The 17,287-nt window shown below is 49.9% G+C and overlaps 1 protein-coding gene across 6 annotated transcripts in view; it reads right to left on the reverse strand.

The window, feature by feature from the left end:
- Positions 1 to 17,287, reverse strand: part of LOC119979283 (arginyl-tRNA--protein transferase 1) — a 350,309-nt gene that overhangs the window by 189,350 nt on the left and 143,672 nt on the right. For all 6 annotated transcript variants that reach the window (XM_038821318.1, XM_038821322.1, XM_038821321.1 and 3 more), the window contains one exon: positions 17,113 to 17,145. In XM_038821318.1, the coding sequence (XP_038677246.1) occupies positions 17,113 to 17,145 (33 nt within the window). The remainder of the gene's footprint in view (positions 1 to 17,112; positions 17,146 to 17,287) is intronic.

Here is a 17,287-nt window from a genome sequence, read left to right on the forward strand (position 1 = left end):
CCTGGGTTTATTTTCTAGGTCATTCACCTTGACCCTCAATGTTCTATTCGTTTCAGTCACCAAAGACAGTTCCAATTTCAACATAGCAGTCCGATTGTTGGGGGTCTGACAAGGTCACCTCCATACATCTGATCGTGCCTCTCTGGACTTCAATTGTCTTATTAATTTTTCCCACAGCTGCTTGAATGGGGGCCAAGGCCTCTCCAATTGATTTCTTGAGGTCTTCTGAGACAATTCCTCGGTGCTTTTCAAATTCTTTCGCCAAGGTAGGAGAAAGACTCTCGGCCATTATTGGAGTGGATGGAGAACACAAAACTAACTCCGCCATTTTACTTGCCCAAAAAATTAAGGAAAAAAGTGGGAGCAGAAATTCACCAACAGAGTCTAAGGCCTCTCCGCACTCAATGGGAATGAACAATATTATGGGGAGATGGTGGGATTCAAAGAGCCAGTGCAGACATGATGGGCTGAATGGCCTCCTTTTGCACTAAATCAATTCTGCAATATTAAATGTTGGGGAAAGGTGTGGGTGAGGAGAGATGTTGATAATCGAAAGGATGGCTGAGAATGAAGTGGAGAACCGTAAATAGAAAATCAGAGAAGGACACAATTGGGAAATAATGTTGTTATAATGGGAAAGTGGGACCTCTCAGTAAGTGCACCAAGATGCACTTGGGGATTAGTGTGGAGGGGGTTATTGAGAGGAGTTATAGGGAGGTAGTCACACCTCAGGTAAAAGAAGAAGGTAGATGGGTTACCGTCAGGGGAGGGAGAGGGAACCGGCAGGCAGTGCAGGGATCCCCTGTGGTCGTTCCCCTCTATAACAAGTATACCGTTTTGGATACTGTTGCGGGGGACGACTTACCAGGGGTAAGCAATGGGGCACAGGTCTCTGGCACAGAGTCTGTCCCTGTTGCTCAGAAGAGAAGGGAGAAGAGGAACAGAGCACTTGTCATTGGGGACTCCATAATTAGAGGAACAGACAGGAGGTTCTGTGGGAACGAAAGAGACTCACGGTTGGTGTGTTGCCTCCCAGGTGCCAGGGTTTGTGATGTCTCTGATCGTGTTTTTGGGATCCTTAAGGGGGAGGGGGAGGAGCCCCAAGTCGTGGTCCACATAGGTACCAACGACATAGGTAGTAAGAGAGATGGGGATTTGAGACAGAAATTCAGGGAGCTAGGGTGGAAGCTGAGAGCTAGAACAAACAGAGTTATTATCTCTGGGATGTTACCCGTGCCACGTGCTAGCGAAGTGAGAAATAAGGAGAGAGAGGAGTTGAACACGTGGCTACAGGGATGGTGCAGGAGGGAGGGTTTTGGTTTCCTGGATAATTGGGGCTCATTCTGGGGTAGGTGGGACCTCTACAAACAGGATGGTCTTCACCTGAACCAGAGGGGTACCAATATCCTGGGGGGGGAGATTTGCTAGTGCTCTTCGGGGGGTTTAAACTAATTCAGCAGGGGGATGGGAACCTAAATTGTAGTTCCAGTGTACAGGATGTTGAGAGTAGTGAGGTCAGGGATAGGGTTAAAAGTTCGAAAGAGGGCACTGGCAAGCAAGACGCTGGTTTGAAGTGTGTCTAGTTCAACGCCAGGAGCATCCGGAATAAGGTGGGTGAGCTTGCAGCATGGGTTGGAACCTGGGATCTCGATGTTGTGGCGATTTCGGAGACATGGGTAGAACAGGGACAGGAATGGTTGTTGCAGGTTCCAGGATTTAGATGTTTCTGCAAGAACAGAGAAGATGGTAAAAGAGGGGGGGGGGGTGTGGCATTGTTAATCAAGGAAAGTATTACGGCGCTAGAAAGGACGTTTGAGGACTCGTCTACTGAGGTAGTATGGGCTGAGGTTAGGAACAGGAGAGAAGAGGTCACCCTGTTGGGAGTTAGTCTATAGACCTCCGAATAGTTCCAGAGATGTAGAGGAAAGGATTGATTCTCGACAGGAGCGAGAGTAACAGGGTAGTTGTTATGGGGGACTTTAACTTTCCAAATATTGACTGGAAATACTATAGTTCGAGTACTATATATGGGTCAGTTTTTGTGCAGTGTGTGCAGGAGGGTTTTCTGACACAGTATGTAGACAGGCCAACAAGGGGTGAGGCCACATTGGATTTGGTACTGGGTAATGAACCCGGCCAGGTGTTAGATTTAGATGTAGGTGAGCACTTTGGTGATAGTGATCACAATTCGGTTATGTTTACTTTAGCAATGGGCAGGGATAGGTATATACCGCAAGGCAAGAATTATAGCTGGGGGAAAGGCAATTATGATGCTATTTGGCAAGATTTAGGATGTACAGGATGGGGAAGGAAACTGCAGGGGATGGGTACAATCGAAATGTGGAGCTTTTTCAAGGAACAGCTAATGCGTGTCCTTGATAAGTATGTATCTGTCAGGCAGGGAGGAAGTTGTCGAGCAAGGAAACCGTGGTTTACTAAGGAAGTTGAAGCACTTGTCAAGAGGAAGAAGAAGGCTTATGTTAGGATGAGACATGAAGGCTCAGTTAGGGCACTTGAGAGTTACAAGTTAGCCAGGAAGGACCTGAAGGGAGAGTTAAGAAGAGCGAGGAGAGAACACGAAAAGTAATTGGTGGATAGGATCAAGGAAAACCCTAAGACTTTCTATAGGTATATCAGGAACAAAAGAATGACTAGAGTAAGATTAGGGCCAATCAAGGATAGTAGTGAAAAGTTGTGTGTGGAATCAGAGGAGATAGGGGATGCGTTAAATGGATATTTTCCGTCAGTGTTTACACTGGAGAAAGACAATGTTGTCGAGGAGAATACTCAGGTTCAGTCGACCAGGCTAGATGGAATTGAGGTTCACAAGGAGGAGGTGTTAGCAATTTTGGAAAGTGTAAAAATAGATAAGTCGCCTGGGCCAGATGGGATTTATCCTAAGATTCTCTGGGAAGCCAGGGAGGAGATTGCAGAGCCTTTATCCTTGATCTTTATGTCGTCTTTGTCGACAGGAATAGTGCCGGAAGACTGGAGGATAGCAAATGTTGTCCCCTTGTTCAAGAAGGGGAGTAGAGACAACACTGGTAATTATAGACCTGTGAGCCTTACTTCGGTTGTGGGTAAAATGTTGGAAAAGGTTATAAGAGATAGGGTTTATAATCATCTTGAAAAGAACAAGTTGATTAGTGATAGTCAATACGGTTTTGTGAAGGGGAGGTCATGCCTCACAAACCTTATTGAGTTTTTTGAGAAGGTGACCAAACAGGTGGATGAGGGTAAAGCGGTTGATGTGGTGTATATGGATTTCAGTAAGGAGTTTGATAAGGTTCCACACGGTAGGCTATTGCAGAAAATAAGGAAGTATGGGATTGAAGGTGATTTAGCATTTTGGATCAGTAATTGGCTAGCTGAAAGAAGACAGAGGGTGGTGGTTGATGGCAAATGTTCATCCTGGAGTTCAGTTACTTGTGGTGTACCGCAAGGATCCGTTTTGGGGCCACTGCTGTTTGTCATTTTTATAAATGACCTGGAAGAGGGTGTAGAAGGATGGGATAGAACATAGAACATTACAGCGCAGTACAGGCCCTTCGGCCCACGATGTTGCACCGTCCTGTGAAACCCTTCTAAAGTCCCTCTACACTATTCCCTTATAATCCATATGCCTATCCAATGACCATTTGAATGCGTTTAGTGTTGGCGAGTCCACTACTGTTGCAGGCAGGGCATTCCACACCCTTACTACTCTCGGAGTAAAGAACCTACCTCTGACATCTGTCCTATATCTATCTCCCCTCAACTTAAAGCTATGTCCCCTCATGCTGGACATCACCATCCGAGGAAAAAGGCTCTCGATGTCCACCCTATCTAATCCTCTGATCTTCTTGTATGCCTCAATTAAGTCCCCTCTTAACCTTCTTCTCTCTAACGAAAACAGCCTCAAGTCCTTCAGCCTTTCCTCATATGATCTTCCCTCCATACCAGGCAACATTCTTGTAAGTCTCCTCTGGACCCTTTCCAATGCTTCCACATCCTTCCTATAATGTGGCGACCAGAACTGCACACAATACTCCAAATGCGGCCGCACTAGAGTTTGGTACAACTGCAAAATGACCTCATGGCTCCGAAACTCAATTCCTCTACCAATAAAAGCTAACACACCGTACGCCTTCTTAACAACCCTCTCAACCTGGGTGGCAACTTTCAGGGTTCTATGGACATGGACACCGAGATCTCTCTGCTCTTCCACACTATCAAGAATCTTACCATTAGCCCAGTACTCTGCCTTCCTGTTACTCCTTCCAAATCACCTCACACTTTTCTGCATTAAACTCCATTCGCCACCTGTCAGCCCAGCTCTGCAGCTTATCTATGTCCCTCTGTAACTTGTAACATCCTTCTGCACTGTCCACAACTCCACCGACTTTAGTGTCATCTACAAATTTACTCACCCATCCTTCTACGCCCTCCTCCAGGTCATTTATAAATTGACAAACAGCAAAGGCCCCAAAACAGATCCTTGTGGCACACCACTAGTAACTGGACACCAGTCAGAGCATTTCCCATCAACCACCACTCTTTGTCTTCTATCAGCTAGCCAATTTCTGATCCAAAATGCTAAATCACCCTGAATCCCATGCCTCTGTATTTTCTGCAATAGCCTACCGTGGAGAACCTTATCAAACGCATATACACCACATCGACTGCTTTACCCTCATCCACCTGTTTGGTCACCTTCTCGAAGAACTCAATGAGGTTTGTGAGGCACGATCTACCCTTCACAAAACCATGTTGACTATCTCTAATCAAATTATTCCTTTCCAGATGATTATACATCCTATCTCTTATAAACCTTTCCAAGACGTTTCCCACAACAGAAGTAAGGCTCACTGGTCTATAGTTACCGGGGTTATCTCTACTCCCCTTCTTGTACAAGGGGACAACATTTGCTATCCTCCAGTCCTCTGGCACTATTCCTGTAGACAAAGATAACTTAAAGATCAAAGCCAAAGGCTCAGCAATCTCCTCCCTAGCTTCCCAGAGAATCCTAGGATAAATCCCATCCGGCCCAGGGGACTTATCTATTTTCACACTTTCCAGAATCGCTAACACCTCTTTATGAACCTCAAGCCCTTCTAGTCTAGTAGCCTGTATCTCAGTATTCTCCTCGACAACTTTGTCTTTTTCCTGTGTGAATACTGACGAAAAATACTCATTTAGCACCTCTCCTATCTCCTCGGACTCTACGCACAACTTCCCACTACTGTCCTTGACTAGCCCTACTCTTACCTTAGTCATTCTTTTATTCTTGACATACCTATAGAAAGCTTTAGGGTTATTCTTGATCCTACCTGCCAAAGACTTCTCATGTCCTCGCTTGGCTCTTCTTATTCTTAGCTCTCTCTTTAGAGCCTTACTAGCTAACTTGTAACTCTCAAGCGACCCAACTGAACCATCACGTCTCATCTTCACATAAGCCTCCTTCTTCCTCTTGACAAGTGTTTCAACTGCTTTAGTAACCCATGGTTCCCTCACTCGACCACTTCCTCCCTGCCTAATAGGTACATACTTATCAAGGACACGCAGTAGCTGTTCCTTGAACATGCTCCACATTTCCATTGTGTCCATCCCCTGCAGTTTTCCTCTCCAGGCGATGCCTCATCGCATCATAATTGCCTTTCCCCCAGCAATAACTCTTGCCATGCAGTTCATACCTATCCCTTTCCATCGCTAAAGTAAACGTAATCGAATTGTGGTCACTATCATCTAAATGCTCACCTACCTCCAAATCTAACACCTGTCCTGGTTCATTACCCAGTACCAAATCCAATAGGGCCTCGCCTCTTGTTGGCCTATCTACATACTGCATCAGGAAACCCTCCTGCACACATTGGACAAAAACGGATCCATCTAAAGTACTCGAACTATAGTGTTTCCAGTCAATATTTGGAAAGTTAAAGTCCCCCATAACAACTACCCTGTTATTTTCGATCCTGTCGAGAATCATCTTTGCAATCCTTTCCTCTACATTTCTGGAACTTTTCGGAGGCCTATTGAAAAGCCCTAACAGGGTGACCTCTCCTTTCCTGTTTCTTAACTCAGCCCATACTACCTCAGTATTCGAGTCCTCATCAAATGTCCTCTCAGCCACCGTAATACTGTCCTTTTTAAAAAAAAATAATTTTTATTGGAATTTTTTACAGAAAATGCAACAAAATAACCCCATAATAACTGTAACACCCCCCAAACCGTATCAACGCATATATCACATCCCCCCAAACCCAATGAACAACAAAAAACTTAAAAATAAATTAAAATTAAATAAACAAACAGTCATCGTCCCCCCCGCCTTCTTTCCCCCTTTCCCCCCCTCTCCCCCTTCCTTCCCCCTCCCCCTTCCCCCCTCCCCCATCCCCACCCTTCCCCCCTTCCCTTCCCCTTCCCCACCCCCCCTTCTCTCCCTCTTCCCCACCCCTCCCCCTTCCGCACCCCTCCCCCCCTCCCCACCCCTCCCCCTCACTACCCTTCCCCCCTCCCCTTCCCCACCCCTCCCCTACCCCTCCCCCCTCCCTCCCCACCCCCCTCCCTCCCCTTCCCCACCCCTCCCTTTCCCCACCCCTCCCCCCTCCCCTCCCTCCCTCCTCCTCCCTCCCCCCTTCCTCCCCCCCCCCCCTCCTCCCCCCTCCCCCTTCCATCCCTCCCTCCCCTTCCCCCCTCCCACTCCCTCCCCTTCCCCCTCCCTCCCCCTCCCCTCCCTCCCCTTCCCCCTCCCTCCCCTTCCCCTCCCCTCCCTCCCCTTCCCCCTCCCTCCCCTTCCCCCTCTTCCCCTCCCTCCTCCTTCCCCCTCCCCTCTTCCCCCTTCTCCCCCCTCCCTCCCCCTCACCTCCTTCTCCCTCCTCCTCTCCTCCCTCCCCCTCTCATCCCTCCCCCTCTCCTCCCTCCCCCTCTCCTCCCTCCCCTCTCCCTCCCCCCTCCCCTCCTCCTTCCCCCTCCTCCCCCTCCTTCCCCCTCCTCCCCTCCCCTCCTTCCCCCTCTCCCTCCTTCCCCCCTCCTCCTCCCCTTCCCCCTTCCCTCCCTCCCCCCTTCCTCCCCCTCCCCTCCTCCCCTTCCCCCTTCCCTCCTTCCCCTCCCTCCCCCTTTCCCCCTCCTTCGCCCCTCCCCTCCCCCTTCTGCTCCCCCCCCTCCCCGTCCCCCTTCCCCTCCCCCCTTCCCCCCCCCCCTCCCCCTCCTCCCCCCCTTCCCCCCTCCCCCCCTTCCCCCCTCCCCCTCGTGTCCATCACCCACTTGCGCACCATCGACACATTGGCCGCCCAATAATACCCTGAGAGATTGGATAACGCCAGCCCCCCCCCCCCCCCCCCCCCATCTCTACCCCGCTCTAAGAAGACCCTCTTCACCCTCGGGGTCCCATGCGCCCAAACAAAGCTCATGATGCTGCTGGTCACCCTTCTAAAAAAGGCCCTAGGGATAAAGATGGGCAGACACTGGAAGAGGAACAAGAACCTCGGGAGAACCGTCATTTTGACGGACTGCACTCTACCCGCCAACGATAGCGGCACCATGTCCCACCTTTTAAATTCCTCCTCCATCTGCTCCACCAGCCTGGTAAAATTAAGCTTATGGAGAGTCCCCCAACTCCTGGCCACCTGCACCCCCAGGTATCTGAAACTCTTCACTGCCCTCTTAACGGGAGCCTCCCAATTCCCTCCTCTTGATCACCCGGGTGTACTACAAATACCTCGCTCTTGCCTAAATTTAACTTATAGCCCGAGAAGCCCCCAAATTCCGCTAACAGCTCCATCACCCCCGGCATTCCCCCTTCTGAGTCCGCCACATACAACAGCAGGTCGTCCGCATACGGCGATACCCGATGTTCCTCCCCACCCCGCACCAGACCCCTCCATCTCCCTGACTCCCTCAACACCATAGCCAGAGGTTCAATCGGCAATGCAAAGAGCAAGGGGGACAGGGGGCACCCCTGCCTGGTCCCACGGTAGAGCCTAAAGTACTCCGATCTCCTTCCATTGGTAACTACACTCGCCATCGGAGCCGCGTAGAGCAGCCTCACCCATTTGATGAATCCCTCCCCGAATCCGAACCGCTCCAGCACCTCCCACAGGTACCCCCACTCAACTCTATCAAACGCTTTCTCTGCATCCAGCGCCACCACTATCTCCGCCTCCCCCTCCACTGCTGGCATCATAATAACATTTAGCAATCTCCGCACATTCGTGTTGAGCTGCCGTCCCTTGACAAATCCTGTCTGATCCTCGTGTATCACCCATGGCACACAATCCTCTATCCTGGTTGCCAGGATCTTCGCCAGCAACTTAGCGTCAACATTGAGGAGCGAGATAGGCCTGTATGATCCACACTGCAAGGGGTCCTTATCCCGCTTCAGGATCAGAGAGATCAGTGCCCGCGACATCGTCGGGGGCAAAGCCCCCCCCTCCCATGCCTCATTGAAGACTCGCACCAATAGGGGGCCCACCAAATCCGCATACTTTTTATAAAATCCCACCGGGAACCCATCCGGCCCCGGCGCCTTACTTGACTGCATTTGTCCAATCCCCCTGACTAGCTCCTCCAACTCTATCGGCGCCCCCAGCCCTTCTACCAGCTCCTCTTGACCCTTTGGGAAACATAGCCTGTTCATGAAGATCTCCATCCCCCCTCTCCCCACCGGAGGTTCCGACCGGTACAGTTCCTTGTAGAAGTCCCTAAAGACCCCATTTACTTCTGCCCCCTTCTGCACTACATTCCCACCCTTATCCGTCACTCCACCAATTTCCCTAGCCGCATCCCGCCTACGGAGCTGATGTGCCAACATCCTGCTCGCCTTCTCCCCATACTCATATACCGCGCCCTGCGCCCTCCTCCACTGTGTCTCCGCCTTACTGGGGTCAACAAGTCAAATTTGGCCTGCAAACTACGCCGTTCCCCCAGCAATCCCTCCTCCGGTGCCTCCGCGTATCTCCTGTCCACATCCAGGAGCTCCCCCACCAGTCTCTCCCTCTCCTTCCTCTCCCTCCTTTCCCTATGGGCCCGGATGGAGATCAGCTCCCCCCGGATCACTGCTTTCAGAGCCTCCCAGACCATCCCCACCCGGACCTCCCCCGTGTCGTTGGTATCAAGATACCCCTCAATACTTCCCCGGACCCTCCTACACACCTCCTCATCAGCCAGCATTCCCACATCCAGGCGCCAGAGCGGGCGCTTGTCCCGCAACTCCCCCATCTCCAGATCAACCCAGTGCGGAGCATGGTCTGAAATTGCTATGGCCGAATACTCGGCATCCTGCACCTTCAGGATCAATCCCCTGCTCAGGACGAAAAAATCTATTCGGGAATAAACCCTATGGACATGAGAGAAAAAGGAATAGAACATAGAACACTACAGCGCAGTACGGGCCCTTCGGCCCTCGATGTTGCGCTGACCTGTGAAACCATCTGAAGCCTTTCTGACCTACACTATTCCATTTTCATCCATATGTCTATCCAGTGACCACTTAAATGCCCTTAAAGTTGGCGAGTCTACTACTGTTGCAGGCAGGGCGTTCCACACCCCTACTACTCTCTGAGTAAAGAAACTGCCTCTGACATCTGTCCTATATCTATCACCCCTCAATTTAAAGCTATGTCCCCTCGTGTTGGTCATCACATCCGAGGAAAAAGACTCTCACTGTCCACCCTACTCCCGCGCTCTCGGCCTCCCAAACCTCCAGGGCTCCACCCCTCCCATCTGGTCCATGAACCCCCTCAGCACTTTGGCCGCCGCCGGTCTCCTACCCGTCCTTGAACTGGACCGGTCCAGTGGGGGATCCAGCACTGTGTTAAAGTCTCCCCCCATGATCAGGCCCCCTGCCTCCAGGTCCAGAATGCGGCCCAACAAGCGCCTCATGAAGCCAGCATCATCCCAATTCGGGGCATATACATTAACCAGCACCACCTTCTCTCCTTGCAGCCTACCCTTCACCATAATATATCTGCCCTCCTTGTCCGACACCACCTCAGCCGCCTCGAACGCCGCCCTCTTCCCCACCAGAATCGCCACCCCCCCGGTTCTTCGCGTCTAACCCTGAGTGAAAAACCTGCCCCACCCACCCCTTCCTCAGACGTACCTGGTCCACCACCTTCAAGTGGGTCTCCTAGAGCATAGCCACGTCCGCCTTCAGCCCCTTCAGATGAGAAAATACCCTAGTTCTCTTAACCGGCCCATTCAGCCCCCTCACGTTCCAGGTAATCAGCCGGATCAGAGGGCTACCCGCCCCCCTCCCCCGCCGTCTAGCCATAGCTTATCGACTGTTTGCCCCAGGCCAGCTCGCCCCGCCCGACCCGTTCCCCATGGCGATAACGGCTCCCCTCTACCCCCCCGGCCCACACCAGCTCCTTCCTGGCCATTCCAGCAGCAACCCCGTATCCCCCCCCCCCCCCCCCCCCAACCAGGCTAGGACCCCTCCTAGCCGCGACACACCCTCCATGGTACTTCCGTGAGTCAGCTGACTTCTGCTGACCCCGGCAGCTCCCGCCAAAACCCATCCCCTCCCGGCATGGGGTCATCCCCTTCTTGCCACACCTCCTTGGCACCGTTTCAGCGCGGGAAAGAAAACCAGTAGAGGCCACGCCCCCACCGCCAGCTCCGCCCCCCTGCCCCGCAGCGCGGGAAACTAGAGGAAAGCCCGCGCTTTCATACTGCCACACCCCACCCTTCTGACGCAGCTCCCCAAAATCCAGTTTCACCCCAACCCCCAGCCCCGTACAGAAGAGAACATATAAAACACAAACCCCCAACCTTCCCCACATATCCCACAACCATACCCAACAGACAGACCCACCCGGAAACAGAGCAGAAAGAAAACCAGCATAAAAAACACGTGTCAAAATTGCAGAACATCAACAGCGAAAAAAAAAACAGCAACGGCCATAGTGTGTTCCCAGACCCTAGTTCGAGTCCAGCTTCTCCGCCTGTACAAAGGCCCACGCCTCCTCTGGGGACTCGAAGTAGTGGTGCCGGTGAGAATGTGAAGCAAGGGTTAATAACTAGAACAATCCAGAATTAATGGGACACATTAGTGGAAAGTTACTAATAAGGGAGTTATTATTGAATTTGTGAGCCGACTCATGACAGTAAGCCGAATAGCCTTGAGAAACAAGGAAGATGGCTGGATGACGGAATATGAAATGTGGGAGCCGCTTGCAATTATGGCTAACACCTGTTGTTTTGCTAAAATTGCTATATACTGATGTGCCAATAGATAACCTCAATGTCTGTAAAATCATGTATTGAAAATATGGCAATAACAAGTTAATCATGTATTAGATCTTTGGTAAAAACAAGCTATATTTTGTAATGGGGGCAAGCTCAAGTGAATGTAAGGGACAGCCCCTTAAAAAACATATAAAGACAGGATTTTTTGAGCAAAACTTTGGCACACTCAGAGGTGTTTCTTTGGAATACCTAGAGGGCTGCCCCGATCGCAATAAAGAATATTCTAAAGTACGAACGTGTTCGAGACCGTTTCTTCCGGACTGAGAGACAAGTGAATTAGAGACACATTCACACCGGTCCTTATATGTCACCCACAGCTGCGCAGGCTGCAGCATTCCAAATCTGACCTGCTTGGCATGCAGCACCGCCTTCGTCCGGTTGAACCCGGCCCGCCGCTTAGCCACCTCCGCACTCCAGTCCTGGTAGATTCGCACTACCGAATTCTCCCACTTGCTGCTCCTCTCTTTCTTGGCCCAGCGCAGCACACACTCCCGGTCGCTGAATCGATGGAACCACACCAGCACCGCCCGCGGGGCTTAATTTGCCTTGGGCCTCCTGGCCAGCACTCTGTGAGCTCCCTCAAGCTCCAGGGGCAAATGGAAGGACCCCGCTCCCATCAACGAGCCCAACATCGTGGTCACATACGACGGGAGATCCGACCCCTCCAGCCCCTCCGCCAGGCCCAAGATCCTCAAATTCTTTTGCCTCGTGCGAACGTCCAGCTCCTCCAAGCGGTCTTGCCACTTTTTGTGGAGTGCCTCGTGCAACTCCACTTTCCCCACGAGGACCACGGCCTCCTCCTCCCACTCAGCGGCCTGCTGCTGCAACTCCCGAATGGACACCTCCTGGGCCGCCTGGGTCTCAAGCAGCCTGTTGGTAGTCGCATTCAGGGAGTCCAGCAACTCAGCCTTCAGCTCCGCAAAACAGCGCAGGAGAGAAGCTTGCTGCTCCTGCGCCCACATCCACCAGTCCTCGGGTGTTCCGCCGGCCGCCATTTTGTCCTTCTTCCCCCGCTTTTCTTAGGGAGCTGCTGCAGCTTTTTCCTTTGCCCCACTCCGGGTGAGCACCATAAATTATAGGGAATGCTCCTATAGACACCTTCCCTCACCGGGATTCGTCGAGACAGCGCCGTTTGGGGCCTTGAAATCGGCCCAAAAGTCCTAAAGTAGTGGGAGCTGCCGAACTTAGCTCCGCATAGCCGCAACCGGAAGTCCGTAATACTGTCCTTGACTAACAATGCCACCACTCCCCCTCTCTTACCACCTTCCCTGAACTTACTGAAATATCTAAACCCCGGCACCTGCAACAACCATTCCTCGCCCTGCTGTATCCATGTCTCCGAAATGGCCACAACATCGAAGTCCCAGGTACTAACTCATGCCGCAAGCTTACGCACCTTATTCCGGATGCTCCTGGCATAGTAAATTTGCAGATGACACGAAGGTCAGTGGAGTTGTGGATAGTGCTGAAGGATGTTATAGGATACAGAGGGACATAGATAAGCTGCAGAGCTGGGCTGAGAGGTGGCAGATGGAGTTTAATGCGGAAAAGTGTGAGGTGGTTCACTTTGGAAGGAGTAACAGGAATGCAGAGTACTGGGCTAATGGCAAGATTCTAGGTAGTGTAGATGAACAGAGAGATCTCGGCATCCAGGTACATAACTCACTGAAAGTTGCCATCCAGGTTAATAGGGCTGTTAAGAAGGCATATGGTGTGCTAGCCTTTATCAGTAGGGGGATTGAGTTTCGGAGCCACAAGGTCATGCTGCAGCTGTACATAACTCTGGTGCGGCCGCACCTGGAGTACTGCGTGCAGTTCTGGTCACCACATTATAGGAAGGATGTGGAAGCTTTGGAAAGGGTTCAGAGGAGATTTACTAGGATGTTGCCTGGTATGGAGGGAAGGTCTTACGAGGAAAGGCTCAGGGACTTGAGGTTGTTTTCGTTAGAGAGGAGAAGGCTGAGAGGTGACTTAATAGAGACATATAAGATAGTCAGAGGGTTAGATAGGGTGGACAGTGAGAGTCTCTTTCCTCGGATGGTGATGACCAACATGAGGGGACATAGCTTTAAATTGAGGGGTGATAGATATAGGACAGATGTCAGAGGCAGTTTCTTTACTCAGAGAGTAGTAGGGGTGTGGAACGCCTTGCCTGCAACAGTAGTAGACTCGCCAACTTTAAGGGCATTTAAGTGGTCGCTGGATAGACATATGGATGAAAATGGAATAGTGTAGGTCAGATAGGCTTCAGATGGTTTCATAGGTCGGCGCAACATCGAGGGCCGAAGGGCCCGTATTGCGCTGTAATGTTCCAAGTTCTATGTTCTAAGATAAAGAAAGAACCATTTATCCTGTCGGAAAGTGATATTGGCTTGTAACTTCCACAGAGTGGCAAACTCCGTCGGATTGCCACTCTCACCAGACATACCTGCACTGTAATTCCTGAGCCTGCCTCACCCAACCTTCCTCACTCAGGCTGGGTGAGACAGGAACAGCGAAGTGCACCCTGGCAGGATCATCATAGGCTAATTGGGATGCAGAGAGGTAAGTCACTCTCCTTTTTACAGTGGTCAGTCTGGGAGGGGAAATGATGGAGTCAGTCTGGGGAGGGGAGGTCAATTCGAGAAGGAAGGGGCGAGGGGCCCGTGCGATGCTGGGTCTGACTTTTTAAAATAGGTACTCTGGAGTTAGAAGCAAAACTGGCAGAACCATCCGGAGAGATTTAAGTTGCTTCTGTCTGATGGTTCCTAGCCCAATATAATTAACTAGAGGAAGTAGCAATTTTGGGAAATTGCTAGATACGCCCTTACGTGGGAACTTCCTAGTGGGATTCCCCGACCTCATTGGGGTGCCCCTAAATGTGATACTGGGGAACCCAGAATAATGGCCATTATACATATATTTTTTAATAAATTTAGAGTCCCAATTCATTTTTTCCAGTTAAGGGGCAATTTAGCGTGGCTAATCCACCCATCATGCACGTCTTTGAGTTGCAGGGGCGAAACCCACGCATACATGGGGAGAATGTGCAAACTCCATAGGGACAGTGACCCAGAGCTGGGATTGAACATGGAACCTCGGTGCCGTGAGGCAGCAATGCTAACCACTGTGCCACCATGCTGCCCCTCATGGCCATTATATTGAGACTAAAGTTTATGGATAACGGCAAAACTGTCAAGACACTAAAGATGTCAGTAATTCCAGATCAAACACAGTTCTTTGTTAACTCATTCAATGTATTTCGAAGTTATTTAAAGCCATAATGCAAACTGCTGCAAAAAGGGCTTATAATGACTAACCACAACCAGACCATCTAATACAGTTTCAAAAGTGTGTTAACTAGGGTTCAGGGTGAGAACATTCCTCTTAGAGTGAAGGGTAAGGCTGTTAGAAGTAGGGAACCCTGGATGACTCGGGGTATTGAGGCCATGGTCAAAAGGAAGGAGGTATACAATATGCATAGGCAGCTGGGATTAAGTGGATCTCTTGAAGAGTATAGGGCTTGTCGGAGTAGAGTTAAGACAGAAATCAGGAGGGCAAAATAGGATAGTCTTGGCAGGTAAGGCAAAGGAAAATCCAAAGAGCTTTTACAGATACATAAAGGGCAAAAGAGTGACTAGTGAGAGGGTCGGGCCCCTTAAAGATAAACAGGGTCATCTATGTGTGGATCCACAAGGGATGGGAGAGGCTAAATGCAGGCAAGTGGGACTAGCTTAGTGATAGAAACTGGGCGGCATGGACCAGCTGGACCGAAGGGCCTGTTTCCATGCTGTGAACATCTGTGACTCTATGACTCTGAAGTACAGTTTTGTTTTGATATTTTGAGTGATTTCAAATTTGATTCTTTGATTGATGTATTCAAGTTTGTGCAGAATCATTAACAGAATTCTATCCTAAAAATCAATGCACCTACAATGGCAATAACTATATCAGATCTAAATCAAATAACTTCCGGTGACAGTGATGTGCTGAGTGGACGCACACCAGGTGGCTCCCCTCCACACCATAACCAAATGGGCACTTTTAGGTGAATTTTGCCGAAAATTGGAAACCAACTCAACCTTGACCGAGAAAGGAAAGAAATAGAACCAGCATGCCAGCGAACGAGAGCTTGAGGGGTCGAAGGGACGACAGAAGCGGTGGAAAAGGTCATGAGCATCAGGCGGAAGAGCCCTGGATCCACGAGGCGAGGGGGCCCAGGCCACCCAAGAGAGAGGAAGGGCGACGACCCAAGCATCAGCCTCCCCTACCACCTGGAGACGGATGGAAGGCATTCCTTATGAAGGAACTGACTGCAATAAAAGCGGTGCTAAAAGTCGAAATCCAGGTGACAGTGACAGAGGCAATGGTCTCCATGCAAAAAGTGATCAATGGATAGGGGAAGAAGATGGAAGCGTAAGAAAAAAACGATCCAAGAATTGAAGAAAGCATCGACAGACTAGAGCAACAGGATTCATTGGTGGCGGCCCAAGGGAGCTTAAAAAGGGAAAGTCGAGGACCAAGCGAACAGATCCCAACGGCAGGACATTCAAATTGTGGGCCTGCCAGAGGGGATTGAGGGCATGGACTATATCGCCCAAATGCTGGGCAAGCGAGTCGGGAGAGAGAGCTTCCCCAACTCCCCAGAGATCCACAGAGCGCACAGGTCGCTCAGGCTGAAACACAAGGCAGGGGAACAACCGAGGGCGATCATTGCGAAGCTACATCGATACCAGGATCGTGAGAGGATCTGGAGGTCGACGAAACAGACCAAGGAGAGAATCTGGGAAGGACACACAATCTGGGTATATCAGGACGGTGGGGCGGACTTGGCAAAATGCAGGGCCGAATTTAATCAGGTGAAATCGACCTGTATAAGAAAGGGCTAATATTCGGAATGCTGTTTCCAGCCATGCTCTGGATCACGTTCCAGAACAAGGAACATTAACACCCAGGTGGAGGCGGACAAGTTTGTTCGGTCAAACGGCCTGGAAAAAGAGCAGGCAAGGCAGCGATGAAGGCGGAACAGAGGAGGAAATAGAGAGCGAAGAAGAGGCTTCTTGGACACATGATACATTTGTGCGGGACTGTGCTGCTCTGATGAGAAAGGTCGGGTCACAGGGAGAAGGGCGAGAGCAGCGGAATGCAGGTGAGGGTGAACCATAGGCAGAGGGAGCAGACAGACAGCAATCATAAGATAGGTGTAAGATCAGCCCCGGAGGGGGGTATCATACTAGCACAAGAGGAAAAGCGAGATTAAGGGAGAGAGAAAGACAATAAATTAGAGACACTTAAATTTTTTTTAGAACATGTCACCTGTCGTCTTTTACATGCTGATGCTAGTGCTCAACACTTGTACAGTCAACATATATTCATACATAGGTGGCATCATCAGGCTGGTGCACTGTATCCCAAAGATGCATTGTGCATGTAGATTCTATAGTTTCTATATATATATACATATATATATATATATATCTCAAGAGGCACGATCCTGCTTGATTCTGCATTAAATCTGAAAGAACAGTGTAGTTTTGTTTATTGATTCAAAATTGATAATGGTCCTGAAATAATCTTTGGGGCTAGTTCACTTCCCTTCCGCTGACAATCCACATGCCAGGTCTGTTGCCCAACAACAAACGTCAATAAGAAAACATCTGTCCTATTATATATTTTCTTTTATTTCCTTTTCATGTACTTAATGATCTGTTGAGCTGCTTACAGAAAAATACTTTTCACTGTACCTTGGTACACGTGACAATAAACAAAATCCAAATCCAATCCAAACACTACTAAAACTGTAGTTTTGATTGTTCAAAACAGATTAACTTGATATTTTTAGCTTTGGTCCTGTATCTCATATTACAATAAAATATTCCATACAATTGAATATAATGTCAGGCTTACCTGAAGTGGGGACTGACAAAGGAATCGTGTGTACTGCATTCACAAGGTCGGTGTTAGAATAGGGAACAAAAGAGTGGAGAAGAATCAAGTTACTTTTTGCAATAATATAGTTACACTGAGAAACCATGATCACTTAGTAACAATGATTATTATGCTAATGATATTTATAACAAAC

Source organism: Scyliorhinus canicula, chromosome 16, assembly GCF_902713615.1.
Source record: "Scyliorhinus canicula chromosome 16, sScyCan1.1, whole genome shotgun sequence".
NCBI lineage: Eukaryota > Metazoa > Chordata > Chondrichthyes > Carcharhiniformes > Scyliorhinidae > Scyliorhinus > Scyliorhinus canicula.